Below are 26,815 nucleotides of genomic sequence, written 5' to 3' on the forward strand. Positions count from 1 at the left end.
TTATAGCATGCTTATCAATAAGTGATGTGATTATTTCTTGAATCAACAATGCCTATTTAATACATCTATATCTTATCAGTAGCCTTTACGTCCTATATATGTGCCCATCACATCCCATAAATACGGGGGCAGCAATGTTCCCTCTAAGCTGCCGTCCACTTCCTCCAGAAGAAAGGCCAGGCCGTGCAGAGACGCAAGAGATTGAACTTTACTGAGTTCACCCCATTAGTTTACGCGATATAAATCAATGTTTTTTTCCGTGATTGAATCAACATTATATCAGTCCCTTTTCAATGCAACAAGAGTAGAATTCTATTGGCGTGGGGAGCCCACGAGCAGTCTTTCAATCACCTGCTAGTGAATGTGCTGTTCAGATCAGTGCGCGTGTACATTTGTTGATACTCTATGCTAGCTAGCGAGTTATTAGCCCAGTTATATACACTGAACTAAAAAAAATAAAAAAATAAAATATTGTGGACATTTCTGCCAATTGCACACTCCCTCAAAACTTGAGACATCTGTGGCATTGTGTTGTGTGACAATACTGCACCAGGTGCACCTGTGTAATGATCATGCTGTTTAATCAGCTGCTTGATAGCCCACAACTGTCAGGTGGATGGATTATCTTGGCAAAGTAGAAATGCTCACTAACAGGGATGTAAACAAATTTGTTCACAATATTTGAGAGAAATAAGCTTTTGAGCTTTTGGAAAAATTCTGGTATCTTTTATTTCAGCTCGTGAAACCAAAACTTTATATGTTGCATTTATATTTTTGTTCAGTGCAGTCGGGGAAGTATTCCCTTGACTATTTCCACATTTTGTTATATTACAGCCTTATTCTAAAATTGATTAAATCGTTTTTGTTTCCTCATGGTCTGAGAGGCCTTTAGGTGCCTTTTGGCAATCTCCAATCAGGCTGTCATGTGCCTTTTCCTGTGGACTGGCTTCTGTCTGGCCACTCTACCATAAAAGCCTGATTGGTGGAGTGCTGCAGAGATGGGAGCACCTTCCAGAAGGACAACCATCTCCACACAGGAACTCTGGAGCTCTGTCAGAGTGACCATCAGGTTCTTGGTCACCTTCCTGACTAAGGCCCTCCTCCCCGGTTTGCACAGTTTGGCCGGGCGGGCCAGCCCTAGGAAGAGTTTTGGTGGTTCGAAACCTCTTCCATTTAAGAATGATGGAGGCCACTGTGTTCTTGCAGACATTTATTTATTTTGGCTACCATGGCTATGTATAGGATGACAATGCCCCCATCCACAGGGCACAAGTGGTCAATGGTTGAATGGTTTGATGAGGATGAAAATGATGTAAACCATATGCCAAAGGGGCCGCGTTTGTGTTTTTCACGCAGAAAAGGCAACGCAGGTCTAAAATGCTTTTTATTGTAAATTCTGCTCAGCTTTAGTCAGGGTACTCTCTAAATCATGAATGGAAAAGGTCTAATTTTGTTCAGTATAGATAAGTATAGGTCAGCAATGGGGAGTTACTGCTTTCCTACAAGAGCACAAAATGTGTAGGCTACAGTTCAAGCTGTCTTTGAAAAGCTAGTCATGTAATGCATGTATTGCATGAAAGCACAAATCATGTGTGTAGTTCCTATCATTTCCCTCCTAAGAAGACAGTAGTGTCTCACCCTTGATGTCCAACACCATACCAGGGAAGGTAAGGCTGGGGATGGTGCCTCTCATCTGGGCTGACCAGGTCTGGACAGGCTGCCGGGCCTCTGACCACAGCACCACCTTCGCCCCCGCCTCCACATTCCCCATCACCTGCAGGCTCATAGTAGGAGCCAACTAGAGATAGACGGACATAAGAGAATGTAGAACTCTGGTCAACTCTCTTTGTTTTCAGTAGAAAGACACAATAAGCTTCCATATTTATTTGGATTACTATAGGACTAGCAGATTGTTCAACAGTCAATGTATAAGTGAATCTAAGACCAGGGCTGGGAAACTCCGGTCCTCAAGGGCTACAGTGTATGCCAGTGCTCATCTTTGCCTTTTAATCAAAGACGAATGTCTACCTGGACAAACAGGTGTGAGCCCTCTATGGTCAATCAATCAATAATTGTGATTGATAAATGTATCAATCAAGTGCCAGGATGGTATCAAATCACATTTATTAAAACATTTTAAACAGCAAAAATGCATTTCTTCAGAACTGTAATCCGGGAACCCATGGGGTTGCGCGAGGGAGTCCCAGGGGTTCCTCAGTAAAGGTGAAAGAAAATTAAATTTAAAAAAAGTTCAGGTACTTTATTCCTTGCAAAGTAATACCTTGTTCTTGATGAGGCCCTCCTGGTAGAACCAGATGTCGCTCATGCCCTCCACCTGCTCGATCACCACCACGCGTCCAGACTTCATTTCCTCCACGCCGCCCTGGATGGACAGGAAGTGACCTCGCTCTTTGCTCTTGATGCGGAAGAAGCGCCGCTTCTGCAGGGAATGGAAACAGTCACATGTCAAAGCAAATAGAAGTGGCGTAAAGGATTCATAACTTTGTATAAGAATGCATGAGATTTTATAATGTCTTATTATAAGGCTTATAATAAATTAGGTCCCTACGTAGAAAACGTTCAACTGACTCACAATGGCAGTGATTTAGTCAGGATCACTATTCTAAGCAAAACATTTTTTTTCTTACAGTGTATATTATAACCAGAATGAAGTAAAGAAGTAGAGTGAGATACGAACCTGTAGTACTGGGTACATTGAGCCAATGGTGAGGAGCTGACTGAACTTGGGCCAGTTGGTGATTTCAATGGGTTCTAATAGGAACTGGCGCCCCCTGTAGTTACTGTGCTCACACAGCACCCAGCTGCAAAGAGCGCAAGTGAGGTATAGGGTGAGAGAGTTAAACAAGATCACAGAATATCAACACTCAGAATAACACACACACACACACACACGCGCGCAACACTCACCAGCCTCGGTTGACTCTGACAGAGAGTAGATGGTTGTTGTAGCCCTCCTCCAGCATATTGACCACCTCTGTGTCCACTGTGATCTCCCTGCCCTCCAAACACTCCAGACCAAACAGAGAGATGGAGGGCACTGAGAATACCTGGGGAAACAAGGGGATTAAGATATACAGTGTTAAGATAGACTTTAGTAGTCCACACGGGATGTCTTCTGCTCCCCCCCCCCCAACCCCTCCGATATACATTAGGTTGAATAGCCTGGAGCAGTGTTACAGTGGGTCAGGCTATGGGGTTGAGAGGAGTAATGGTATGGGGAAGAGGAGGGGGAGAGAGAAGGCTGGGAGCATTAAGCCAAACATACCGAAATACTATAATGGACAAATTGATTCATTAAGTGATTGAAAATAAAATGGTGCGAGACAGACAGACAAAGTGAAATGTGATGGTGAGAGGGAGGTGAAAAGGCCAGTCTATATACGAGTGGGACGAGTATATGAGGATTGTTCTTACCAGTGGGACAGTCTTCAGCGAGCGTATGACACAGTTCGGAGGACAGCCCATGCTGGTGAAGTTGGGGTAGTCTCCTTCCGACAGGATGTACAGGTTCCCTGAATACTCACGGCCCTCGTACACCACCCAACTGGGACACAGAGGTGCACACAAAACCCATTCAAAACCCATTTACTAACCCCACATGCTCATCAGTACAGTTATGATAATGTGCTGGCTCATCTCTAGGCCCTTCATCACTCCATACCATCCTCTACATCTCCTCTAAGCCTGTGTATCCTCCCATCGCTCCTAATCCTACATTTGTCCCTCTCAGACCTTTGTCAACTACACTTGGTGTGTGTGTCTGCATGCATGCATGTGTTGGTTCTGTCCCACCTTCCTCCCACCAGTTTACTTGTTGATAAACTTGTCAGAGTCATAATTCCATGATGGCTCATCTCTTTTAAGTCCTCCATCCCACTGTTTCTCAACTCTGGTCATCGAGTACCCCCAAGAGTACACATTTTTGTTGTGACAGCCGACGAAGCACACCGGATTCTACTCGCCAACTAATCATCAAGCCCATGACAAGATGAATGAGGTGTTTATCCGGGGCAACAACAACAAGATGAATCTCCACACTCTTAGAAAAAAGGGTTACTAAAGGATTCTGCGGCTGTCCCCATTGGAGAACTCTTTAGTTCTAGGTGGAACCCTTTTTGCTTCCAGGTAGAACTCTTTTGGGATCCATGTATAACCCTCTGTGGAAAGGGTTCTTTATGGAACCCAAAAGGATTCTACCTGGAACCAAAAGGAGATCCTCAAAGGGTTATCCTATGGAGACAACCGAATAACCATTTTTGGTTCTAGATAGCACCTTTAATTCTAAGAGCGCACTAAGCCTGTGTAACCTCCTAAATTCTCCTTCATGCTTTCCTCTCTTTGGCTACTGCCAGAATGTTAGCTCTGTGTGTGTGTTGGTCTCGTCCCACCTTCCTCCCACCACTCTGAAGGACTTGGCGATGAGCTTGTCAGAGAGGGACTCCTCGTTCTTGTCACACAGATGGCATTCGCCCTGGAAATCTGGCTCCGTGTACAGCATCACCTGAGGAGGACAGAGACAGCGAAGGAAGAAAGAGTTAAACCATCAGTCACATTTACCGTAGACATAGTTCAAGTGAAAAGATATCGCGTGACTGCAGAAGGATATACGATTGCACAAGATGTCTCACCTCTCTTCTGACGTTGCCCTGGTTTTCACTCGGAGCCTGAAACAGACACACGACAACTGAGTGCACGGAGTAAACATCAAAATGTCAAACATCCTTTTCATATTCCCCTCAGGCTGACAAAGCGATCAAAACATTGCAACATTGAAGGAGCAGCGAAACAGCGCGGGTGTTCTCTCAGTTCATTTTCCTGTCTGTTTCCGTCTCTCCACTGTCATCTCCGGTAGAAAAGAGTCTCCAGGCTCCTACTCACCTGTAGGATGGGCTGGACAGAGCAGATGCGGTTGTCTGAAGAGCCCCAGTCAGCAGAGTTACTGTAGAAACCTTTCTCCAGGATATACTGGTCACCAGAGAAGTCCACGTGAGAGTAGGCGATCCATCTGAAGGAGAGAACAACGGAGTCAAACCTCCACTAATACTCTAACAGCCTTCAATCACTGTTGGAGGGACCTTGTGTTTAATTTATTATGCCTATAATGTAATAAAAAATCCAGGTATTATCAAATATGATCATATTCTTCTTAATTTATCAGCCAGGATCAAGTTATTACCAGAGCCATATCTATATTGGCTCTAGTGATGATCATATTCTTATTAACTTATCAGGCCTCTGACACACACGCATTATATCCGTCATTACTATGCTATTACTATATAAAGCAGGGGTGAAAGTAAGGCGGTGCGATCCGGTAGAACTTCCCCGCAAAATACGTAGCGGGGGTACACTGTACCGGTTAAACATGAGCCTAGATCATAATAATGAAAAGAAAACGACAAGAAAACTGCACGATCCAAAATGCAATGTGGTCGACGAGAGCGCGGACATTTTGCCACGGCAGAGATGAGCTAGTGACACAGAGACGCGTGTGGACGGCAGTGGACTTATACATCCTGGCCTAATGACAGTCACCAGTGGCATTGCCCCGTTGTGCTGTTTTGTGTAACAGGATGTCTCTTCACATTCACCACTGGTTGGAGGCTGGAAATATGTTGCCAGTGGAAGAAGGTGCGCGGGGTATCCTAGTTAAAGAAGCCCTTTGACGTGATTGTTTGACAAATCAGATGAAACATCATGACTGGCTGTGTTCACGACACAATAAAAAGGTGATGCATTCTAAAAGTTAAAGGACAAATCTTTAGGACTAGAACCCACAGAGATCCCATTGAATTAATAGGGGTTCTATATGGAATTCTTATGATTAGGCCCATAAGAAAATACAGGAGGTCCAATACCGGGAATAAATATATTATACGTTCACCCTTGTATATAACAATAGACTATACCCCGTGAGACTATACCCCGTGAGACTATAACGCTGCTCGTCACAAGCGTGTGTACTTACGCTCCACTGAGGACCTGTATGGAGCGCGTGGTGGTGTGGTAACCAAACAGCTCCACGTCAGGAATGGCCTTGGTCACCTCAAAGGTGTTCTCCTGCTCCACCACCTCCTCCTCCTCATCTGGCTGCTCATACATCACCAGCATGGGCTCCGTCAGGTCCTACAAGGGGACAGAGGGGTCAGAGGTCACATGCTGTGGCTCCAGGTAGGAGTTGTCTTTAGGCACAGTTGTCTCTAGGACCAGCTACATCCTGAACTTAACCAGCAGGGAAGGAATAGCTACAGTAAGCGCGCTGGCGCCCACAGACACAGTGAGGTCTTGATGTGGTGTGTTCCACTGTCCTTCTAGATGCCATCAGTTGTTCCGTTTCTGGTCAAAAGTATTTCACGCTGATTAGTTCAATGGAACTACATTTGTTTTTGAGTGAATGGCCACGCTGCTCTATGGCAACAGGGGACAAGTTAATTCTAGATATTAATCTTAACCCCAATCCAAAAGCCTAACCTGAGTATGTCCCTGTGCCTGGGTCATCTAGACATAATCACTGCCAAAATAATGGAAACCTGTGAAATTGTTGCGTTTATATTTTCTTTGTATCCCGCATTTACTCAACAATTTCACTGAGTTAGCTTCATTACAGACAGAAATACTCCTCAGTTTCATCAGCTGTCCAGGTGGCTGGTCTCAGATGATCCCGCAGGTGAAGAAGCCGGCTTTGGAGGTCCTGGACTAGTGTGGTTAGATGTGGTCTGCGGTTGTGAGGCCGGTTGGACGTACTGCTAAATTCTCTAGAATGACGTTGGAGGTGGCTTATGGTAGAGAAATGTACATGAAATTCTCTGGCAACAGCTCCGGTGGACATTCCTGCAATCAGCATGCCAACTGCACGCTCCCTCAACTCGAGACATCTGTGGCATTGTGTTGTGACAAGTTGCCTTTTTTTGTCCTCAGCACAAGGTGGTGCTTCTACACAGGTGTTGTTCCTGAGTTAATTAAGAAATTAACATCCCATCATGCTTTGGGTCATGTATAAAAAATGCTGGGTAGGGAAATGTTTTGGCTACCATGGCTATGCCTCCGTAGGATGACAATGCCCCCATCCACAGGGGAACACTGAACGCAAATGAAAGTGCATCAACTGTTAGGACAAGGGATAACAGCTAAACGAAATCCAACTGATGCCATTGCGTGAAGACGCACACAACGTAAGCACGGGCTGGCAATATTTGACTATTTATGACTGCAGTCATATCGACACTTCCATTCATTATAATGCCATTATTTATTTTGTGCCGAATTTCACTATTGATCAAGGCCACTTGGTGCTTATAATGTTTCGGCTACTGATGTTTTCGTCGTTTGACCACGCTTCTTGGTGGTTGGGGTATTTGATTTGATTTTGTCGTCATAGAAATAAGCTGCCTCCACGTTCAAACACATATGCGTTCTGTTTCATAGTTGTAACAAACGTGAATAAAATGAATAAAATGGATTGAACACGTTTCATTTTATTTTATTTTTGATAAACTAATGAAAATGCTATTGTGTTATTTGAAATAAAATACAAATTCTAAACGTTACAATGTTACACTGCAGTCAGAATGACTCATTAGCTTGAAGGGAGGGGTCCATCGACACCCAGCGGTTCCTGTGTCAACCCGTCTCATACCCTTCATCTATACGGATTGAAGTGGTTTTAACAAGTGACATCAATAAGGGAGCACAGCTTTCCCCAGTGTATGATAAAACATGCCATTTAGGACATGATCATTCTTGCAGCATCTGGATACAAGGTCCTGACAGAGATGGGGGTTGTAACGTGATGGTATGGCCCACTCACCGCTCGTATGACTCTGACGGAGCGCAGCTCGGAATCGCAGCCCCCCCACACCCTCCAGTCGTGGTAGTCTCCCTCCTCCAACAGATACTGGTGGCCTCGGAAACCCTCCTTCTCATAGCCAACCCAGCTACAAGTAGAGGGAGACAGAGGATGAGATGCAGGAAGTAAGACACGCACACACACACACACACACACACACACACACACACACACACACACACACACACACACACACACACACACACACACACACACACACACACACACACACACACACACACACACACACACACACACACACACACACACACACACACACACACACACACACACACACACACACACACACACACACACACACACACACACACACACAGTTTACTCACCAGCCTCCCTGCACTTGGATGGATCCAGGGCTGTACATGAAGGCAGTCTGCTGTCTATCCAGTCTGGTCATGAAGTCTCTCATGTTGGTGTAGATCGTCCTCTTCTTCCCAGTGAAGTAAGGCTTGTCATACAGCACCAGCTGGAAGCAACAGGGAAAAACACGCTTCATTTGCTTCGCGTTTGTGTAATTAAATTGAGTTGATTGTTTGATTGACTCGTTCTTTCATTTCCGTATCATGGCCATAGCATTGCCGTATCTCTTACCTTTGGCTCACCGGGTTTCTCCACTCTCGGTTCACCCTGTAAAATGTATTAAATGAAATCTTAACAAATGTCATTTGTACTGCAATGCATTTACCTTGTTCCCCTGTAAAATGACGTTGCATGGGAATGTGTATTCTACTAAATGTAAATCTAAACCGTGTACATTGCCCTGATTGTCCGTGCAATTCTTGAAAGGTGAAAGGTGTTCCGGAGGTGGAGGGGATACTTACGATTTTGAGCGGGTGCACTGAGCCCACGTAGGGTTGTTCCACGCCCCAGGCTGCAGGGTTGGGGAACCCCCCCACCTCCAGAACACGTGGTACGCCCTGGAAAAAAGGCTGCGGGTACACCAGCCATCTGAAGAGAAAACATCCAAATCAGAACAGGGATATCATAACAGAAGCTCGACCTCACAAAGCCATGTCATTATGTTCGACAAAACAAACCATATAAAAAAATATAATCATCTACTTTCATAAAAAGGTTGATCCTTTTCCTCCTAAAAAAGTAGTGGGCCGAGCCGACTCTGTTTACTCACAGTCCAGCGTTGATGATGATGGAGTTGGCTTTGATGGGGAAGCCGAATATCCTGGCGTCATCTGACGTGTCTCTGAAGGTCACCTTCTTCCCCTCGGCATTCTCCTCTGGGAACAGACTGATCTCTGGCACACTGTAGTCCTGCGGGGGCAGAGAGAAATGTCAAGTATGGTACTTTTGACACTAGAGGGTACTAGTTTCACAGAGAGAAGCGCATTTGTGATACAGGCTCTAACAAAGAGGACGGCATTTCGAGACAGCAATCCTTAAGAGTGCCAGAGTCTGTCAACACATCTACTGAACCACACCTAATCAGAGTGGCATAACTCTTGCCTTGTGGCATCCATCAACCCGTTTGAGACTATTTGGCTTGAGCCCATTTTAGTTGCATAATGAGTTCATTTATAATTGCATAATCCACTTATTAGTAGTAATTGTTATTGGCTATGATGTTGGAGCTGGAAAGTGTTAATGCAACGACAAGGGAAGTACAGAAAGTGTCGGTATGTCCAGATATGTTATTGTTTTATGTTAATATTTCTAAGGAGGTAAGTGAAGAGCCACAGTTGAGTCTCAGTTCCTGGTAAGGTCAGGCTAGTTCCTGTGGAACTAGGGCAGGGAGAGATGTGGAGTACAACATTGAGGGCGGGACAACAGTTGGAGAAGAAACCTCTGGGAAGGCGGGGCTAGAGGGGACCATCTCAACAATATTCCAACTGTAGAGGTATCTCTCTCACATACAGAGACAGGTTCTGGACTGGGCCATGATAATACCAATAGGAGGAACAGACTCAGTTCTTACCCAGCAACAAAGAATCCGTCAAATCGGAAGGTATAAATACATGCTTGTGTGAATTGTATGTGTGCTATGCAGCTGCAACATCCAGTTTGGGCGTAAAAAAATCTAGCCCGAGCTTCCTGTCTGACTGGATTCGTACAAGAATTTAGAATCTAACATGCCTAAAGCCTTTGGAATTAGCGGCTACTCAAAAAGGCCTGGTTTGAGAAACAATGCTCTATGGCTTATCATAATAGTAATCTGTAACTTCTTCTTCTTACCCTGACTGCTCTTCGTACTGATCCTATGATGAACCTCCTGGCCGGCTTGGCCTCCACAACTTCTTCTCCTCCCTCCTTCTGTCCGTCCACTCCATTTTGCTTCTGTTGTTGTTCCCCTTCCTCCTCAGGGGCGTCGAAGGGGTAGGTGAGCTCTATGTCCCCCTCGTCCAGAGCTATCTTCTCCCCTTTGAAGTTGGGCTTCTCATACAAGACCCAGCTGCAGAGAGGAATGGAAAGACAGGAAAATGAAAAGTAAGGGTCCATGGTCAGAACAAGATTCATTTGAACACAATGCATGACCTATATTGATTAATTCATAATCAATAATTCTACATGGAAGACATGAGGAGAGTTGAATAACCCTTTTAGGTTCTGGATAGTACCTTTTTTTGGGGCCCCTTTTCTCTCCAATTTCGTGAATTCCAATCTTGTCTCATCGCTGCAACTCCCCAACGGGCTCGGGAGAGACAAAGGTCGGGTCACGTGTCCTCCGAAACATGACCCGCCACATGACCCGCCAAACCATGCTTCTTTATTATTTCAAAAAAATATTTTTGTTTACTTTTACACCTTTTTCGTGATATCCAATTGGTAGTTACAGTCTTGTCCCATCGCTGCAACTCCCGTACGGACTCAGGAGAGGCAAAGTTCAAGAGCCATGTATCCTACAAAACACGACCCTGCCAAGTCGCACTGCTTCTTGACACACTGCTCGCTTAACCCAGAAGCCAGCCGCACCAATGTGTCGGAGGAAATACTGTACAGCTGGCAACCGAAATCAGCTTGCAGGTGCCCATCCCGCCACAAGGAGTTGCTAGAGCGCGATGGGACAAGGAAATCCCGGCCAGCCAAACCCTCCCCATAACCCAGATGACCCTGGGCCAATTGTGTGCCGCCTCATTGTTTTCCCAGTCACGGCCGGCTGTGACACAGCCTGGGAACAAACCCGGGGCTGTAGCGACGCCTCAAGCGGGGTGATGCAGTGCCTTAAGACCGCTGGAGGCTCCAAACCGCGCTTCTTAACACCCCGCCCGCTTAATCCGGAAGCCGGCCGCACCGATGTGTCAGAGGAAACACCATTCAACTGACGACCGAAGTCTGGATAGGACCTTTTATTCTAAGAGAGTGTACAGGTTGTGAGAGACTATTTTCATTTTTTTTTTTTTAGAGTAGGCAAATAATAACAAGAGGGAGAGACAGGTAGACAGATATGCAAATATTGCAATAGAGCATGCCAAGATCTTAGTCCCCTCTCCAGAGATCTCCTCAAAAAGTCACATCAGCACAGAGAAAGGGATGTGTGTGAGAGACGTAAAAGATTCCCGCTGCAGTGCTCGCACCCAGTGCAGGTGTTGGACTGCATGCCTTTGCTCCATTTCCTGGAATAAATTGTCCATTCCCTCTCTGGATTAATAAAATGACTATAGTGTGTATTACTACTAGGTATTTGGTTGAGATCATACTGCAATTATCTTGATCATAATTATATGGATTAGTGTGTGTGTGTGTGTGTGTGTGTGTGTGTGTGTGTGTGTGTGTGTGTGTGTGTGTGTGTGTGTGTGTGTGTGGATTACTGCTTAAAGCGTGTCCAATTTCAGACATTGGTGTTCAGTTCCGTGTATCTCAGCGGGTGATAGGGGGGCATTCAAGATCTACATGATTTGGCAGCATTGGAGATACTTTAATAACCTTGACAGGATAGTTTAAATATTGTTTCTTGCTTTGAGGTTGGGCCAAATATGTGGAAGTGACATGTGACATGAGGAAAAAGTGTGACCTTTGGTTTTGCTGCTGGAGGCAGTAAAATATAGGCACCAATGACACCATCTCTCTGTGGCTCTGTCTTTTTTCCAGGACACATAAGGTGCTTTGGAACAGGTGATTACATCCATTGTCGATCTGCTCACAACTGACTGTGTGTGTGTCCCTGCATGTCATATACACCTGTGTGTGGGTGTGTGCATCCCCCCTCAAGTCTAATGTCCATGAGCAGTTCTAACTACAACAGTGAGCGAGTGAGCGTGCGAGCGTGCATTTGAAAACTTACCCTCCCCTGACAACCCTGATCGAGATAGTTTCCTGTAGTTGCCAGGGTGTGGCATCAATGACATCACTCCGCACCTCAATCCGCTGGCCACACATTCCTGGCTGGTCAAAGATGAACATCTGGAAAAGACAGCACCATTTCATTACAGATGCTCAACTTCAAAGAGCACACGGATACTGTACCGTGCTCCATCCTCTATCCTAGCATGGATGCTAGATCTGTTTGTGCTTTAGCCAATATCTCTGACGCACATTAAAACGTTCTGATCAAGGCCGTTGTAAAAAAAATGGAATGTCAAGCTTTTGATAGGTCGCTCAAATAAAACAACATGCTTTTAATGGTGAGCGAGGTTTGCGTCCCCGTTTCTTTTCAACGATGATGTCATTTTTTTGGTTTGCACACCTGACTCACGTTTGTGGAGCGCCCGCCACTTCTTACTGTATATTAAAGGAACAAGCTAATCTCATGGCCAGGCTAACTCTAGCCAGCTCTTTCCTCCATCACTGGAGGCAGCAAACAGCAAAAAGAGTGTGACGCAACGTAGCTACAGCCGCTTTGTGTTGTTAGCCATGTGAACGTTCGGGTAAGGTACCGTATGCTAGTGTGTATCACAGCCAGGCTGTTTAAATCAGAACCTGTCGGAGCTAAATGTCAAGCAAGTCTGTAGGTGCCATGACAAATTCCATGTTGACGGCGAAAAGCTAATTGGAGCATGCAGGAGCAAGCTTGACATTTATCTAGTTTCATAATCTTAATGGCAAAAGGCAAATAGGGCAGGTATGTAGCTAGTGTTACTTAGTAACCCCACCACGGTAATTTAAATACCACAGTAATTGTTTGAGCACAGGATCGTTTGACTGGAGCGCAAAAGCATTGGCAAGGCATGGATGTAACTTCTGCCAAAGAGGAAGTAATTGTGAATGGCTACTAACGAGAGACTTGAAACCATAACCAACAATAAAACTAAAACATGCCGATCAAGTACGCCCAATGTTTTTGAAGAAAAGCGATCAAAGTTCATTCGAGTTGCCTCTTTGTTAAACAAGAAAGAGATAGGCTTTTGGCATAAACGCGTCGGCCATCACCAGTGAGTGAGCTGCTCATCATTGGGTAAATAAATCAGTGAAACTGGAAAGCATTTTTAGGACCATCATTTCCTGTTCATATTGTAGCCTACAATATGATTGCATACACCTAGGCCTAGGCTATTGATGGATTCACGGTCGTTTTTATTGATCTCAGATTGTCAGAGTACCCTGTCATTTCGATCATTTGTACAGTATTAAAAAAGATTCTGCCAAAGTCTCCAGTCATGAAATGAGTTTGGAAAAAGAGCACATTTTTCCCAGACCCTGGGCCACATGAAATGCCTCTCCTCTACAGCTCTATGCCACTACGAAAATGTGATGATATGCATGCAATGCTTTCTGCTTCCTGTACCTCAGAGCTGCCTAGGTCACCCCCCTCTTTTGTTCACTTTTTGTTCCGGAACCTTCCGATTTACAAATTATGCACTGATTATGATTGCATTTTCTCTCAAATCAAGCACTGCAAGCTTTGGCAACCCTATGCTGGGGTTGCGACCCTTAGGTTGGGAACCCCTACTCTTGCAGTATGTTAGGACTATAGTGAATGAACTGGGCTTTCAGTAATATTGTCCAAACCACTAAGTGTGCATTGGAAAAAAGACAATGGCTTTCTTTCCACTTCCACACAGATCTGATTGATTGATCCAAATGTTCAACAGCCTAAATAGAGAATGATGTTTGGATGAGTGAATCTGACTGGAATCATACTCATCTCATTTCCTCAGCTTTACCATGCTCTACATGAGATCCCTCTCCTCATCCTTAATTACTTGCCTTCGGCAACTAACTGTCACTTTGGGGTACGGTGAAGTGTGAAGCCATTAATTCACTTTGAATTATCCTCATTAATCCTAACGGCTAACCTGGTGAAAAACTGCTAACATGGTGGCTAACCTGGTGAAAAACGGCTAACATGGTGGCTAACCTGGTGGCTAACCTGGTGAAAAACTGCTAACATGGTGGCTAACCTGGTGAAAAACGGCTAACATGGTGGCTAACCTGGTGAAAAACGGCTAACATGGTGGCTAACCTGGTGAAAAACTGCTAACATGGTGGCTAACCTGGTGAAAAACTGCTAACATGGTGGCTAACCTGGTGAAAAACTGCTAACATGGTGGCTAACCTGGTGAAAAACTGCTAACATGGTGGCTAACCTGGTGAAAAACGGCTAACATGGTGGCTAACCTGGTGAAAAACTGCTAACATGGTGGCTAACCTGGTGAAAAACTGCTAACATGGTGGCTAACCTGGTGAAAAACTGCTAACATGGTGGCTAACCTGGTGAGCAGTCATCCTTCACTACATCTAAAAAAAGGTTGCAATGGGACATTGACCTTTACTTCAGGACACATTGTATACTGTAGGACAAAGACGATAGATGAGGGATAGAGGTGTAGTTGTTTGCAATGGGACATTGACCTTTACTTCAGGACACATTGTATACTGTAGGACAAAGACGATAGATGAGGGATAGAGGTGTAGTTGTTTGCAATGGGACATTGACCTTTACTTCAGGACACATTGTATACTGTAGGACAAAGACGATAGATGAGGGATAGAGGTGTAGTTGTTTGCAATGGGACATTGACCCTTACTTCAGGACACATTGTATACTGTAGGACAAAGACGATAGATGAGGGATAGAGGTGTAGTTGTTTCACAGTCAGACAGACACTCACCTTTCCTGGCCGAGGGTTGAGCTTTCCATGTTCTTTCTCCTTGGTGAGCTGCAGACACACAGAGAAAACAGCCATCTAGTAATTTCATACTTTTATCAAACCACTATAAATAGCACATAGTTATCTTACCTATCAATCTTTTAAGATGAATGCGGTAAGTTGCTCTGGATAAAAGCGTCTGCTAAATGACTAAGATTTTTTTGAAATGTAACAGTGCATCACTAGACTTTCTACAGTATGTCATGTTTAACTTGTCTTGGACAACACATTAGGGATTGGAATCTAAATAGTTAACATGCCAAACCTCAAAATATCTCAACTACTGCAGCAACAGTACCCAAACAACTACAGAAATGTTCAATCTAAAAACCCCAGCCACCCTGTCAACCTGTTTTGCAATTACTGATGAACACACACAAGGCCACCCATGTCCCATTACTCCCTGAGAGAATGCAAACATCACATTCTCATTGAGAGGCATGAGACAGACAACAACAAACTACTGTGTGTGTGTGTGTGTGTGTGTGTGTGTGTGTGTATTTTTGTCCACACAATTAACCATTCAAAAGTGTGAATACCCTTTGCAGTGATTTACTAATGATTATCTATTTCACGTTATTTCAGCCAGTAAGAGACACATGCCTAACAATTTCAGTATTCCTCCATCTAGGAGAACTGGTTCTGAGGAAGACGAGGAGAGGGGAGCGGCCATTTTGAAAGCACAACAACCTAGAAGGAAGTGAGAAAGACGCATTCTTGTGTCATTTGTTCTCGTCTCACCAGACCTTGACATTCCTTGGTTACACCTGTTTCTCAATGACATGTACTAGTGGCATGTAGCTGGAATGCAATAGAATGTGTCCACACTGCGGTCTGTAGTCCTTCACCTTTCTGGGTGGGCAGGTAGAGAGTTTGTGTTTGTTTTGTGTGCGTGTGTGTCTCTTTATGTGCAAGTCATTAGGGGATCAAATGTCTGCTTGACTCTTTGCAGTAGGAGCTCATAGGAAATAGGAACTTATCCTCTAGATCGCTTTACACTCCATAATCAAAGATCAAATATGGTATGAAAGTCCTTCCTACTACCTGGATCATATCTAATCCTGTTTTTGAATGGCCTTCAAAATCATATCATCAAATTCATGAAAACTCGGTCAATTAAGATATGTACAATTCGATTCGTATTAGTGGATTAATTTACTTCTACCCAATGCCATCTACGAAGGCTTTTGGTTACGAAAAGAAACTATCGAAAACCTTAATGAAAGGCATCAGGCAGAAGTGAATGAATCCCTGAATACAACTGGAATTTTACATATATCTTAAGTGACCGCATCTTCATAAATTTGAAGATAATCTTGAAGGCCATTCAAAAATAGCATGGGACATGATCCAGGAAGTAGGCGGGACTTTCAGATCATATTCAGGTCATGAACAGAATCTGTTGCTGCTCCAATCCACACATTGCTTATCCTGGCATGACTGTCTAGTAAGACTTGCTGCCTTAACACTGCACCCTGAAACGTTTGTGGCTAAATGAGTCTTGAACTATAACAAAGTGGCCCTCGACTTCATTCAGCTTGAGCATTCGAAACAGTAACAGGACACCGGTCGACTGTATCCCACCCGCTCACTTGAAAATGAGCCGAGGGGATGATTGAGCCACAGCTTAAAAGACCTCCGATACTACCTTGGCTTTTCCATTGTCATTTCACAGGGAAATAGAGGGGTTGGCGGGTGGGACACAATGGAGATTAGCCAATGTGCGAGGGCACTGGTTGGTCGGCCCAATTGAGGTAGTATGTTTTTAAAAAAAATAAAATATTTCACCTTTATTTAACCAGGTAGGCTAGTTGAGAACAAGTTCTCATTTGCAACTGCGACCTGGCCAAGATAAAGCATAGCAGTGTGAACAGACAACACAGAGTTACACATGGAGTAAACAATTAACAAGTCAATAACACAGTAGAAAAAAAGAGAGTCTATATACATTGTGTGCAAAAGGCATGAGGAGGTAGGGGAATAATTACAATTTTGCAGATTAACACTGGAGTGATAAATGATCAGATGGTCATGTACAGGTAGAGATATTGGTGTGCAAAAGAGCAGAAAAGTAAATAAATAAAAACAGTATGGGGATGAGGTAGGTAAAATTGGGTGGGCTATTTACCGATAGACTATTACAGCTGCAGCGATCGGTTAGCTGCTCAGATAGCAGATGTTTGAAGTTGGTGAGGGAGATAAAAGTCTCCAACTTCAGCGATTTTTGCAATTCGTTCCAGTCACAGGCAGCAGAGAACTGTAACGAAAGGTGGCCAAATGAGGTGTTGGCTTTAGGGATGATCAGTGAGATACACCTGCTGGAGTGCGTGCTACGGGTGGGTGTTGAATGATGAATGTATAGTTAAAGTGACTATGCATATGTGATAAACCGAGAGTAGCAGCCGCGTTAAAAGAGACGTGCCAACATGAATGAAATAATGTCATTAAGTGCAATTGAAGATTATAAGGCAAGAAAGGTTCATGCTCTTTTTTTTCATGCATCTTCGCTTGCTGAGGGAGATGCCATACCAGACTCAGTGAGCCATAGTCAAAACAGTCTGGTACGGAACGTATTCAAAATGCTGCAGGTGCGTTGTGTAAGCCGTAAGTCAACGTGTACAGTCATTAAACACACAGCGTGTATCTCTGTTGTCTTTGGGGGTAGGAAAAAACCGACTGAAACTGCTGAGAGACGAAGTGAGCACATCCCACAATAGAGGGATCATCATTTGATGACACAGCGCTGCCAAGGTCCTTTTGTCAAAGGTGATTGAGTACTGCGGTATTTATCCAGATTGTTTATGTGCGGAGTGTGCCTTTCCAGTTTGCGACAGGAAAATGGTTGTAAAGGACACTAGTCCATGCTAAAGACAATTGACTTGCATAATTCATAACGCATATGGCTCTTTCCATGACAGACTGTCCAGGTGAATCCAGGTGAACTCTATAATCCCTTATTGGTGTCACCTGTTAAATCCACTTCAATCAGTGTAGATGAAGGGGAGGAGGCAGGTTAAAGAAGGATTTGTAAGCCTTGAGATATGGCTTGTGTGTGTATGTGTGCCATTCAGAAGGTGAATGGGCAAGACAAAAGATCAGTGCCTTTGAACGGAGTATAATATATACAGCCAAAAGCAAACATGAAATCGCTCATCGAGAGGCAGCGCTCCGATTGGCTGGGGACTTTAATGCAGGGAAACTTAAATCCGTTTTACCTCATTTCTACCAGCATGTTAAATGTTCAAACCAGAGGGAAAAAAACTCTAGACCTCCTTAACTCCACACACAGAGATGCATACAAAGTTCTCTCTCTCCCTCCATTTGGCAAATCAAGACCATAATTCTATCCTCCTAATTCCTGTTTACAAGCAAAAACTAAAACAGGGAGCACCAGTGACCTGGTCAATAAAAAAGTGGTCAGATGAAGCTAACTTATTTGTTTTTTAAAACCCTATAAAGTAGTCCAGGATTTTGTGACATCGGTAAAATACGCTTGAATGGCACGTTAAACATGCATTGTGACAATTGTTCTGCCAATACCTCGGCATGACCTAACTTTTTAATGCCCACAACTGTAATAATTGTCATGATGATCATCATCATTAATCAAGTCAGGCATGTACTGGTTGGTACATGATGAAATCCAGGCACATTCACATCTGCTGTCTCAGCCACTGCCTGTCACCAAGGCAGTACCCCAAGGTTCGATCCTAGGCCCCACGCTCCTCTCAATATACATCAACAACATAGCTCAGGCAGTAGGAAGCTCTCTCATCCATTTATATGCAGATACAGTATAATACTCAGCTGGCATCTCCCTGGATTTTGTGTTAAATGCTCTACAACAAAGCTTTCTTAGTGTCCAACAAGCTTTCTCTGCCATTAATCTTGTCCTGAACACCTCCCAAACAAAGGTAATGTGGTTTGGTAAGAAGAATGCCCCTCTCCCCAAAGGTGTGATTACTACCTCTGAGGGTTTAGAGCTTGAGGTAGTCACCTCATACAAGTACTTGGGAGTATGGCTAGACGGTACACTGTCCTTCTCTCAGCACATATCAAAGCTGCAGGCTAAAATTCAATTTAGACTATCGTAATCGCTCCTCTTTCACCCCAGCTGCCAAACTAACTCTAATTCAGATGACCATCCTGCCCATGCTAGATTACAGAGACGTAATTTATTTTTAGATCGGAGGTTAGGGTGCTAGATGTCTCGAGCGGCTAGATGTTCTTTACCATTCGGCCATCAGATTTGCCACCAATGCTCCTTATAGGACACATCAGTGCACTCTATACTCCTCTGGAAATTGGTCATCTCTGTATACCTGTCGCAAGACCCACTGGTTGATGCTAATTTCTAAAACCCTCTTAGGCCTCACTCCCCCCTATCTGAGATATCTACTGCAGCCCTCATCCTCCACATACAACATCCGTTCTGCCAGTCACGTTCTGTTAAAAGGTCCCCAAAGCACACATCCCTGGATCACTCCTCTTTTCAGTTCGCTGCTGCTGATAGACTGGAACGAGCTGCAACAAGCACTCAAACTGGACAGTTTTAACTCAATCTATTTATTCAAAGACTCAATCATGGACACTCTTACTGACAGTTGACTGCTTTGCGTGATGTATTGTTGTCTCTACCTTCTTGCCCTTTGTGCTGTTGTCGGTGTGCACTCATTTTTGTACCATGTTTTGTGCTGCTACCATGTTGTTGTCATGTTGTGTTTCTCCCATGTTGTTGTCATGTTGTGTTGCTACCACGCTGTGATGTCATGTGTTGCTGCCTTGCTATGTTGTTGTCTTAAGCCTCTCTTTAGGTAGTGTTGTCTCTTGTCGTGAAGTGTGTTTAGTTCTATGTTTATTTTATGATTATTTTTTAATCCCATCCCCTGTCCCCGCAGGAGGCCTTTTGCCTTTTTGTAGGCCGTCATTGTAAATAAGAATTTGTTCTTAACTGACTTGCCTAGTAAAATAAAAGGTCCAGGACGATACCGTAGGTCCAGGACGATACCAGTGTGGCGATACTCTTTAGTATCGTGGCAAGGAAACAAAACACAAAGCAGATTTAACTTCTTTATGAAAACAACCCTAACGTTGGAAACAAACATCATTGTGTTGTCATCCAGCGTCACATGTATTTATTTTCCAAGCTATAGCTCACAATATTTTACACACAGCAGGTTTTTAAAGGACTAAAGAGTTTGGTCTGCTTGGTGTTTTGCGATACTGGCATTGTCACAGCCCATCATGTACCCACGCCTCTCCGCCTCCCAAGTGTCAACCTCCAGCCAAGCACCGCAGGCTGAAAATGTGCTTACAGATTACATCGCGCCGTGTCAGCACGATACGTTCAGACTGTGCACAGACTTGTGTAAGAGCGAGATGAACGGAACGGCGGGGGGAAAGACAGAGAAGACTTAAATCGCCCCCCCCCCCTTCCACCACCCTCCTCTCCTCTCCTGGGCTAGGCTGTCGATTCAGCTCTGTCAGATCCACCAGTAAGCAAAGGTCAAAGTTGAGGTAAACCAAAGATGAAAAGACGAGGAGTGTCAGCCCAAGCAGGATTCGATCGCTGGGTGGAGTGCTGCCGAGAACACTGTGCCAAGATGAATTATGCCCCTAACACTATCTGGGTGGGTAGCTTTCATTCATGTCATAGATGTACAGACATAGATGTACAGTGTGTCCAAGGCCTGTTGCCATAGATGCATCTTATTAAGATCATGTAAATTCCTGTATATTCAAATTCCCCCTCCTAAACTCCAACCGTTGTGTTCTGATAGATATGTCTCTGCGTGTGTTGGACTTTCTCTTTCACCCTTTCACGCTCCCCATCTCTATCTCTCCTTCTCTTGATGTCTCACTCTCCCTTTGCTTGTCTCTCTCTCTCTCTATCTATCTATCGCTCCCTCCCTTTTCCTCTCTGTTGGCAAAAGGAAAGCAGGATGAGGCTGTAAAAGCCAACAGTGGGCAGTGAAAGCAGTCTCCAAAACACATGCCTGGCAACACCCAGATGATAACAGGCCACTCATTGTACCTGTTCTGGTGACGTAGCATTAATGTAGGTCAGATAGCCACCAGCATTACAGGTTACTGAACTGCCCTTGTGACTTCTGTCCCGAATTCTTAGCTGAGATCTAGGCTATGCATGCCCAGAAACTCTTGCATAAATCATAGATTAATGTCAACTTGAGTCCCACACGTGGATCTCACATTCAGATGTATACAAGGATTCTACCGATATAACGGAGGTCAGAGAGCCAGTTCCATCGAGGAGACAAATCACATGGTGAAAGGGTCAATAATAGTCTCAGTGACAGAAACATGAGCTGCTCAGGTCTACCTGTGGCCTGAGGGGAGGCAGGGTTATTAGATATCCGGACCGGCACACAAACAGAACGCGCATGCACTGTGCCAACTTTGCAAAACACAGTTTGCATAGGATAAGTGTCAACATCTCAGTCGAATGGTGAAAGATAAAGCTCCCCACTGGACGAGCGGTGCTCAGTATCTCCTAATGTCAGTATGTACACGCACCTGTGTGGCTGATGTATATGCCTGACAATGTCATTAGAGGGAACATAAGGATGTGGCCTTGTGGGATGTTGTAACTCCTGCCATGTCCCGTCAGAGATGCGTCTTGTCCCGTTTTTATTTTGTTGCTCATCTGTATTGTTTGCTGTGACTGTATTTATTAGAGAGCTGAACATGTGTATTACAAATGCAGATGGGAGGAGCTAGTAGCTACATGAGACGGGAGCACGGATACTGTGGCTGATGTAATGCTTCTAGCCATGGATCCATTGCGTTTCATCAGCCTCCGGTACCATTTCACCTTTCATCCGGAAAGGGCATCGGCGTCACCGCGGTGGAACTCATTAAGTGAAAGGAACCTACAACGGTAATTTGCACTTCTTCTCCAATCAGATTGTCACGTAAATCTCTTCCTAAACTCATCTGTTCTTCAAAACGTCCATGTAAACGAATGACAAAAATGCTCGGTAGGCGTGTAAAACATGTACACCCTGGAAACTTAGGCTGAGTTCCATTTCTTCCTATCCTTCCTATCCTCTCACACTGTGTTCTCACAATCTCTCACTAAACATCAAAAAAAAAATGTGTCATGAGGCCAATGGTGAAATACGTGTCCAAGACAAATCCAATCCAATTGCAGTCCTATTAAATGCCCCTATTCCCCCTGTACTAGACCCCTTCCCATATGACTCTTTGTCATGAATTCTATCACACTCCTTTTACCATCCCCATGATCCCAGTATTCACACAATCGTCCTGAAACCTTTTCCAACTAAAAGTACTCACATAGGCGTCGGGGAAAGCTCTATACTTGGGCACCAGGTTCTTCTCTGGCTCTGGACTGAAGTGAGATCCTCCATGGACAGACCCCGTGTTGAACAGTGGTGAGTTCAGGCCTTCGTTACTGAAGCTCCTCTGCAGACCCAGACCAATAGAGCCCACAGAGCCCATACCACCCAGTCCCGGGCTGAGCTTGGACTGGGAGTCGTTAGAATTGGCGAACGACCTGTGGATGTCCAGAGATGAGCTTGTGGGACTGACGAGGCTTCCGAGGGTAGAGGTGAAGCTAGGGAGGGGAGGGGGCCTGCTCATTCGAGAGTTGGTGTCGGTGTTGTTTCCGGTTAAGGAGCCAGACATCAGGGAGGAGAAACGTTCGTAGCGGAAGGGGGTAGAAGGGTCAGTTCCGGTTCCAGCTCCAGATTCAAATCCAAGTCTGCTCCCAGGCCCACCGGCCATGCCCATACCAACCCCTGAGCTCATGCGGTCCTGGTTAGGCCCTATGTCCGGTAGGGAGCTCGTACGGAAAAGAGAGGGCCGCTGGCCTGGGCTATGGCCATTGCCATTCTCCTGTGGCTGATCAATCGATGCTGAACGATAGCTGGAGAAGAGGAACGAGTTGTCCAGGCGTGAGGGGCTTGGAGACTGGTTGTTGCTCCCTCCGTTTAGTATGGGGGACGGCGAGTGCTCTGAGGATGAGTCACTGCCCAAGGAGCTCTTCCTCACGATGATGCTGTTAAGAGCCGAGGCTCGGAGTGGGAGGTTGAGGCTTCCACGGTTCAAATGGTGGTCCCCAGCCTGCTGCTCCTGCTGCTGTTGGAGCTGCTGGAGCTTCATCAACTCCAGAGGGGAGCGCATCTCTTTGGGGGCACCGCGTTTGAGGCCCAGGTCTGCGGGAAGGATGTAACGGTTGTTAGGGACCTCCAGCGAAGACCCAGCGGGCACCTGGGGAGATTTGGTGTTGGTGGGGGTGGAGCAGGGGGCATCCTCCACGATAGGGGAAAGGGAGGAGAATATGGAGGGGGCAGTGGTCCCACGCAGGCTCCTCTGCCTCTGGACCGGGATAGGGTTCATGCTCTTCAGGGTGTCCACCAGGCATTCCATGTCACCGTGATAGGGGGAGCCTAGGTCAGGGGTCACGGGAGAGGAAGAGGGGGAAGGGTCTGAGGAGGAGGGGTCAGGGAGCAGCTCCACGAGTGTGGCCTTGTACACCCCAGAGAAGAAGTCACTGCTGTCTCTGCTGTAGTCCACGTCGTCAATGGACTGACCCGCCGAGGAGAAGTTTGAGACTGGGAGCGACTGTGGATCACAGCCTGATTTTATCTTCTTTGCCACGGACTCTCCCGCCCTACACTTTTGCTCTACCCCTCTCTCTCTCTGTCCTGCAGGTGCAGTGGCTAGCTCCTCCTCCTCTTCCCACTCCCTCCTCCTCCCCCTGCCTGTTTCTGGCTCGCTACTCTCATGGCTCAGCTGAACTTCGCTCCTGTCGCTCAGCCAGTGACCGTTGCCAGGGGAACCGGGCATGTTCGAGGAGTGGGAGGACAGGCCAGGTTCCTGGAATGGCGGCCCGGGGGAGGTGAGGTGTTGTCTGTACACAGGGAGGGAGGGGGACAGGGAGGAGTACAATCCATTGTACGTGGACACTCTTGACTCATTCGACTGAGAGTCAGAGCGCCAGGACACCCCTGTGGGGTCGAAAGTGGTTTGCGCCCCCTCATCCTGGTTTCTCCATTTGTATTCTGGTACGACTGGACCTAGGTCACTTTCAGTTCTATTGGGGTCAGTGATAGCGCTTGTACTGTAGTCCACACTGTATTCAGTGTGGTCTGTGGTGTCATTGTCGGTGACCTGGGAGACTTTGCGGAAGTCCTGTTTTGATTCCTCCATGCCCTCGTGGGTGGGAGAGGGTCTTATAATGAGAGTGGAACGGAATAATTTCATCTCGCTGTCTGACTCCAGATAAGCCACTATCTGCTGAATTTCTGAATCAGAGCCCTCAGAGTCTTTTAAAGCAGTACTGAGAACAGCTGAAGCATCCAGAGACCTAACAGGTAGGAGACAAACAGAATGGCACAAGTTAATAATAGTCATTGACCAATCATGGCAGTGTGTTAAGGACTGTTTAGTCAAGAGGTGGTGATTATCTAGGCGAGCTATGAAAATCATAGAGGTGAACTTTAGGTATGCAGAATTGGGTGTACTGTAAAAAAAAAAAAAAGTTAACAGAAGCTAGGCTACATGCTTCACCAGCAGTGTGGTTTTGTGTCATTGATTGGGAAATGTAACAATGATGGCCCAAAAACTGTATACATCTTCTTGTGTATAGTTAGTACATTACTATTAAGACCAATATATATTATACGTTGTGTGGTGGGCCAATTTTCTTTCAGACTGTCCAACCTAAAATGTATACTGGGACGAAAAAAAAAGAAAAAAAACTCACACACATTGCAACAATGTTTAACCAGAGATTAGTTTGTGTTTACAATGTGTACGAAGAGTTGCTGAAAGCTAAAGGTTACTTTAAGTCAACAGGTTTCAAATGATGCCAGGCCAAAACCTACTGTGATACTACTGTGGATGTAACCATTTGTTAAGTCCCCTTTGAGCTTGAATGTCACAGGTTTACGTGACAAATTCATTTGAAATGAATCACTATTTCGCCATCGCCTTCAACAAAATGCCTTCAAAATGAACTCCAAACAAAGCATTACAGGTACAGTCACTTTTTAAATCGCAGTACTACTCCACACATGACTCAAATAAGCGTTAACAGCTATAGTGATTACTGTTCTGTTACAGCTCTCTGTGTTGGGAGGTGGCATGAACTAAAGTGCCCTACCTACTCTTCGCGGAATGAATGGGGGGAGGGGAGTTTCAAGAAGCACTAGAGGTCAAAAGATCAGAAAATAGCACTGTGTTGTGATAACCTTTCCACAAACCTGTTGGTGTACAACCTGAGCTCTCTCATACAGTGCCAGTCAAACGTTTGGACACACCTAGTCATTCAAGGGTTTTTCTTTATTTTTCAAAATGTTCTACATTGTAGAATAATACTGAAGACATCAAAACTATGAAATAACACATATGAAATCATTTAGTAACCAAAAAAAGTGTTAAATCAAAATATATTTCAGATTCTAGCCACCCTTGATGACATCTTTGCACACTCTTGGTATTCTCTCAACCAGCATCACATGGAATGCTTTTCCAACTTTCCACCGGTCTAAGTCCACTGCGCGTGTTTTTTGGCCCAAACAAGTATCTTCTTATTATTGGTGTCCTTTATTAGTGGTTTCTTTGCAGCAATTTGACCATGAAGGGCTGATTCACAGAGTCTCCTCTGAACAGTTGATGTTGAGATGTGTCTGTTACTTGAACTCTGTGAAGCATTTATTTGGGCTGCAATTTCTGAGGCTGGTAACTCTAATGGACGTATCCTCTGCAGCAGAGGTAACTCTGGATTTTAATTTCCTGTGGCGGTGCTCATGAGAGCCAGTTCCATCATAGCGCTTGATGGTTTTTGCGGCTGCAGTTGAAGAAACGTTCAAAGTTCTTGACATTTTCCGGATTGACTGACCATCATATCTTAAAGTAATGATTGACTGTCGTTTCTCTTGGCTTATTTGAGCTGTTCTTGCCATAATAACTTTTAACAAGACACACCTGTTGTTAACTGAAATGCATTCCAGGTGACTACCTCATGAAGCTGGTTGAGAGAATTCCAAGAGTGTGCAAAGCTGTCATCAAGGCAAAGGGTGGCTCCTTTGAAGAATCTCAGATATAAAATATATTTTGATTTGTTTAACACTTTTCTGGTTACTACACGATTCCATATTTCACAGTTTTGACGTCTTCACTATTATTCTACAATGTAGAAAATTGTAAAAAATAAAGAAAACCCCTGGAATGAGTGGGTGTGTCTGAACCTTTGACTGGTACTGTACGTCAGATCAAAACAGATGCCAGACATGCATTCCTCATAGGTCACTGTTGCATAATTACTATGTTTTGAAGTATGACTAATATGCTTTCAGCAGAAGCGGTAACACTTTAATTGGATAGTCCATCTGTAGATGCTCTACAGACAGACAATCTACAGACTAGTCATGTGGGAATCCAAATCAAACCTGGTCCTGGGGACTCAAAGGGTTGCACCCCCCCCCCCCCCTCCCCCTTCCTAATGCTCACACACTTCATTCTTCATTTGAAAAATGAAAATGAAAAAACGAAAAACACCCATTTGAACCAGCTCACCTGATTCATGTAGTCAAGGGGCTTGATAATTAGTTGACAAGTTAGCTCTGGTATAGTTAGAAAAACCACCTGCTCTAACCCACTGAACCATGAGAACCACTCACTTACGATCAGACGAAGCGTTTGATTTCGTGTCCATAACAAAAATGTGTTGGGTCTGTTCAAACATGTAGGGTCTCTCTCCAGGGACAGGTACGAATAGACAGATTCAACATAAAGTGTACAATATGCAAACTACTAGAGACAAGTGGGGTGCCAAGTCAGACGTAAGTGTCCTATCTATGTGTTCCAGACTAAACAGCAGTCCTTTTATGAGTTGACA

General features: G+C 44.9%; 1 protein-coding gene across 1 annotated transcript in view; it reads right to left on the minus strand.

Moving 5' to 3' along the window:
* Positions 1–26,815, minus strand: part of LOC110496124 (uncharacterized) — a 65,854-nt gene that overhangs the window by 1,143 nt on the left and 37,896 nt on the right. The window contains exons 4-21 of the mRNA XM_021571826.3: positions 22,246–24,280; positions 14,890–14,937; positions 12,123–12,241; positions 10,076–10,292; positions 9,018–9,157; positions 8,710–8,836; positions 8,480–8,515; positions 8,215–8,354; positions 7,829–7,955; positions 5,990–6,147; positions 4,900–5,026; positions 4,650–4,685; positions 4,410–4,522; positions 3,436–3,565; positions 2,929–3,068; positions 2,699–2,822; positions 2,282–2,440; positions 1,639–1,798 (exon numbers count right to left, since the gene is read on the minus strand). Coding sequence (XP_021427501.3) covers positions 1,639–1,798; positions 2,282–2,440; positions 2,699–2,822; positions 2,929–3,068; positions 3,436–3,565; positions 4,410–4,522; positions 4,650–4,685; positions 4,900–5,026; positions 5,990–6,147; positions 7,829–7,955; positions 8,215–8,354; positions 8,480–8,515; positions 8,710–8,836; positions 9,018–9,157; positions 10,076–10,292; positions 12,123–12,241; positions 14,890–14,937; positions 22,246–24,280 — 4,136 coding nt within the window. The remainder of the gene's footprint in view (positions 1–1,638; positions 1,799–2,281; positions 2,441–2,698; positions 2,823–2,928; positions 3,069–3,435; positions 3,566–4,409; positions 4,523–4,649; positions 4,686–4,899; positions 5,027–5,989; positions 6,148–7,828; positions 7,956–8,214; positions 8,355–8,479; positions 8,516–8,709; positions 8,837–9,017; positions 9,158–10,075; positions 10,293–12,122; positions 12,242–14,889; positions 14,938–22,245; positions 24,281–26,815) is intronic.

The sequence above is a fragment of the Oncorhynchus mykiss genome, chromosome 18 (assembly GCF_057628025.1).
Source record: "Oncorhynchus mykiss isolate SJ-2025 chromosome 18, ASM5762802v1, whole genome shotgun sequence".
NCBI classification, from domain to species: domain Eukaryota; kingdom Metazoa; phylum Chordata; class Actinopteri; order Salmoniformes; family Salmonidae; genus Oncorhynchus; species Oncorhynchus mykiss.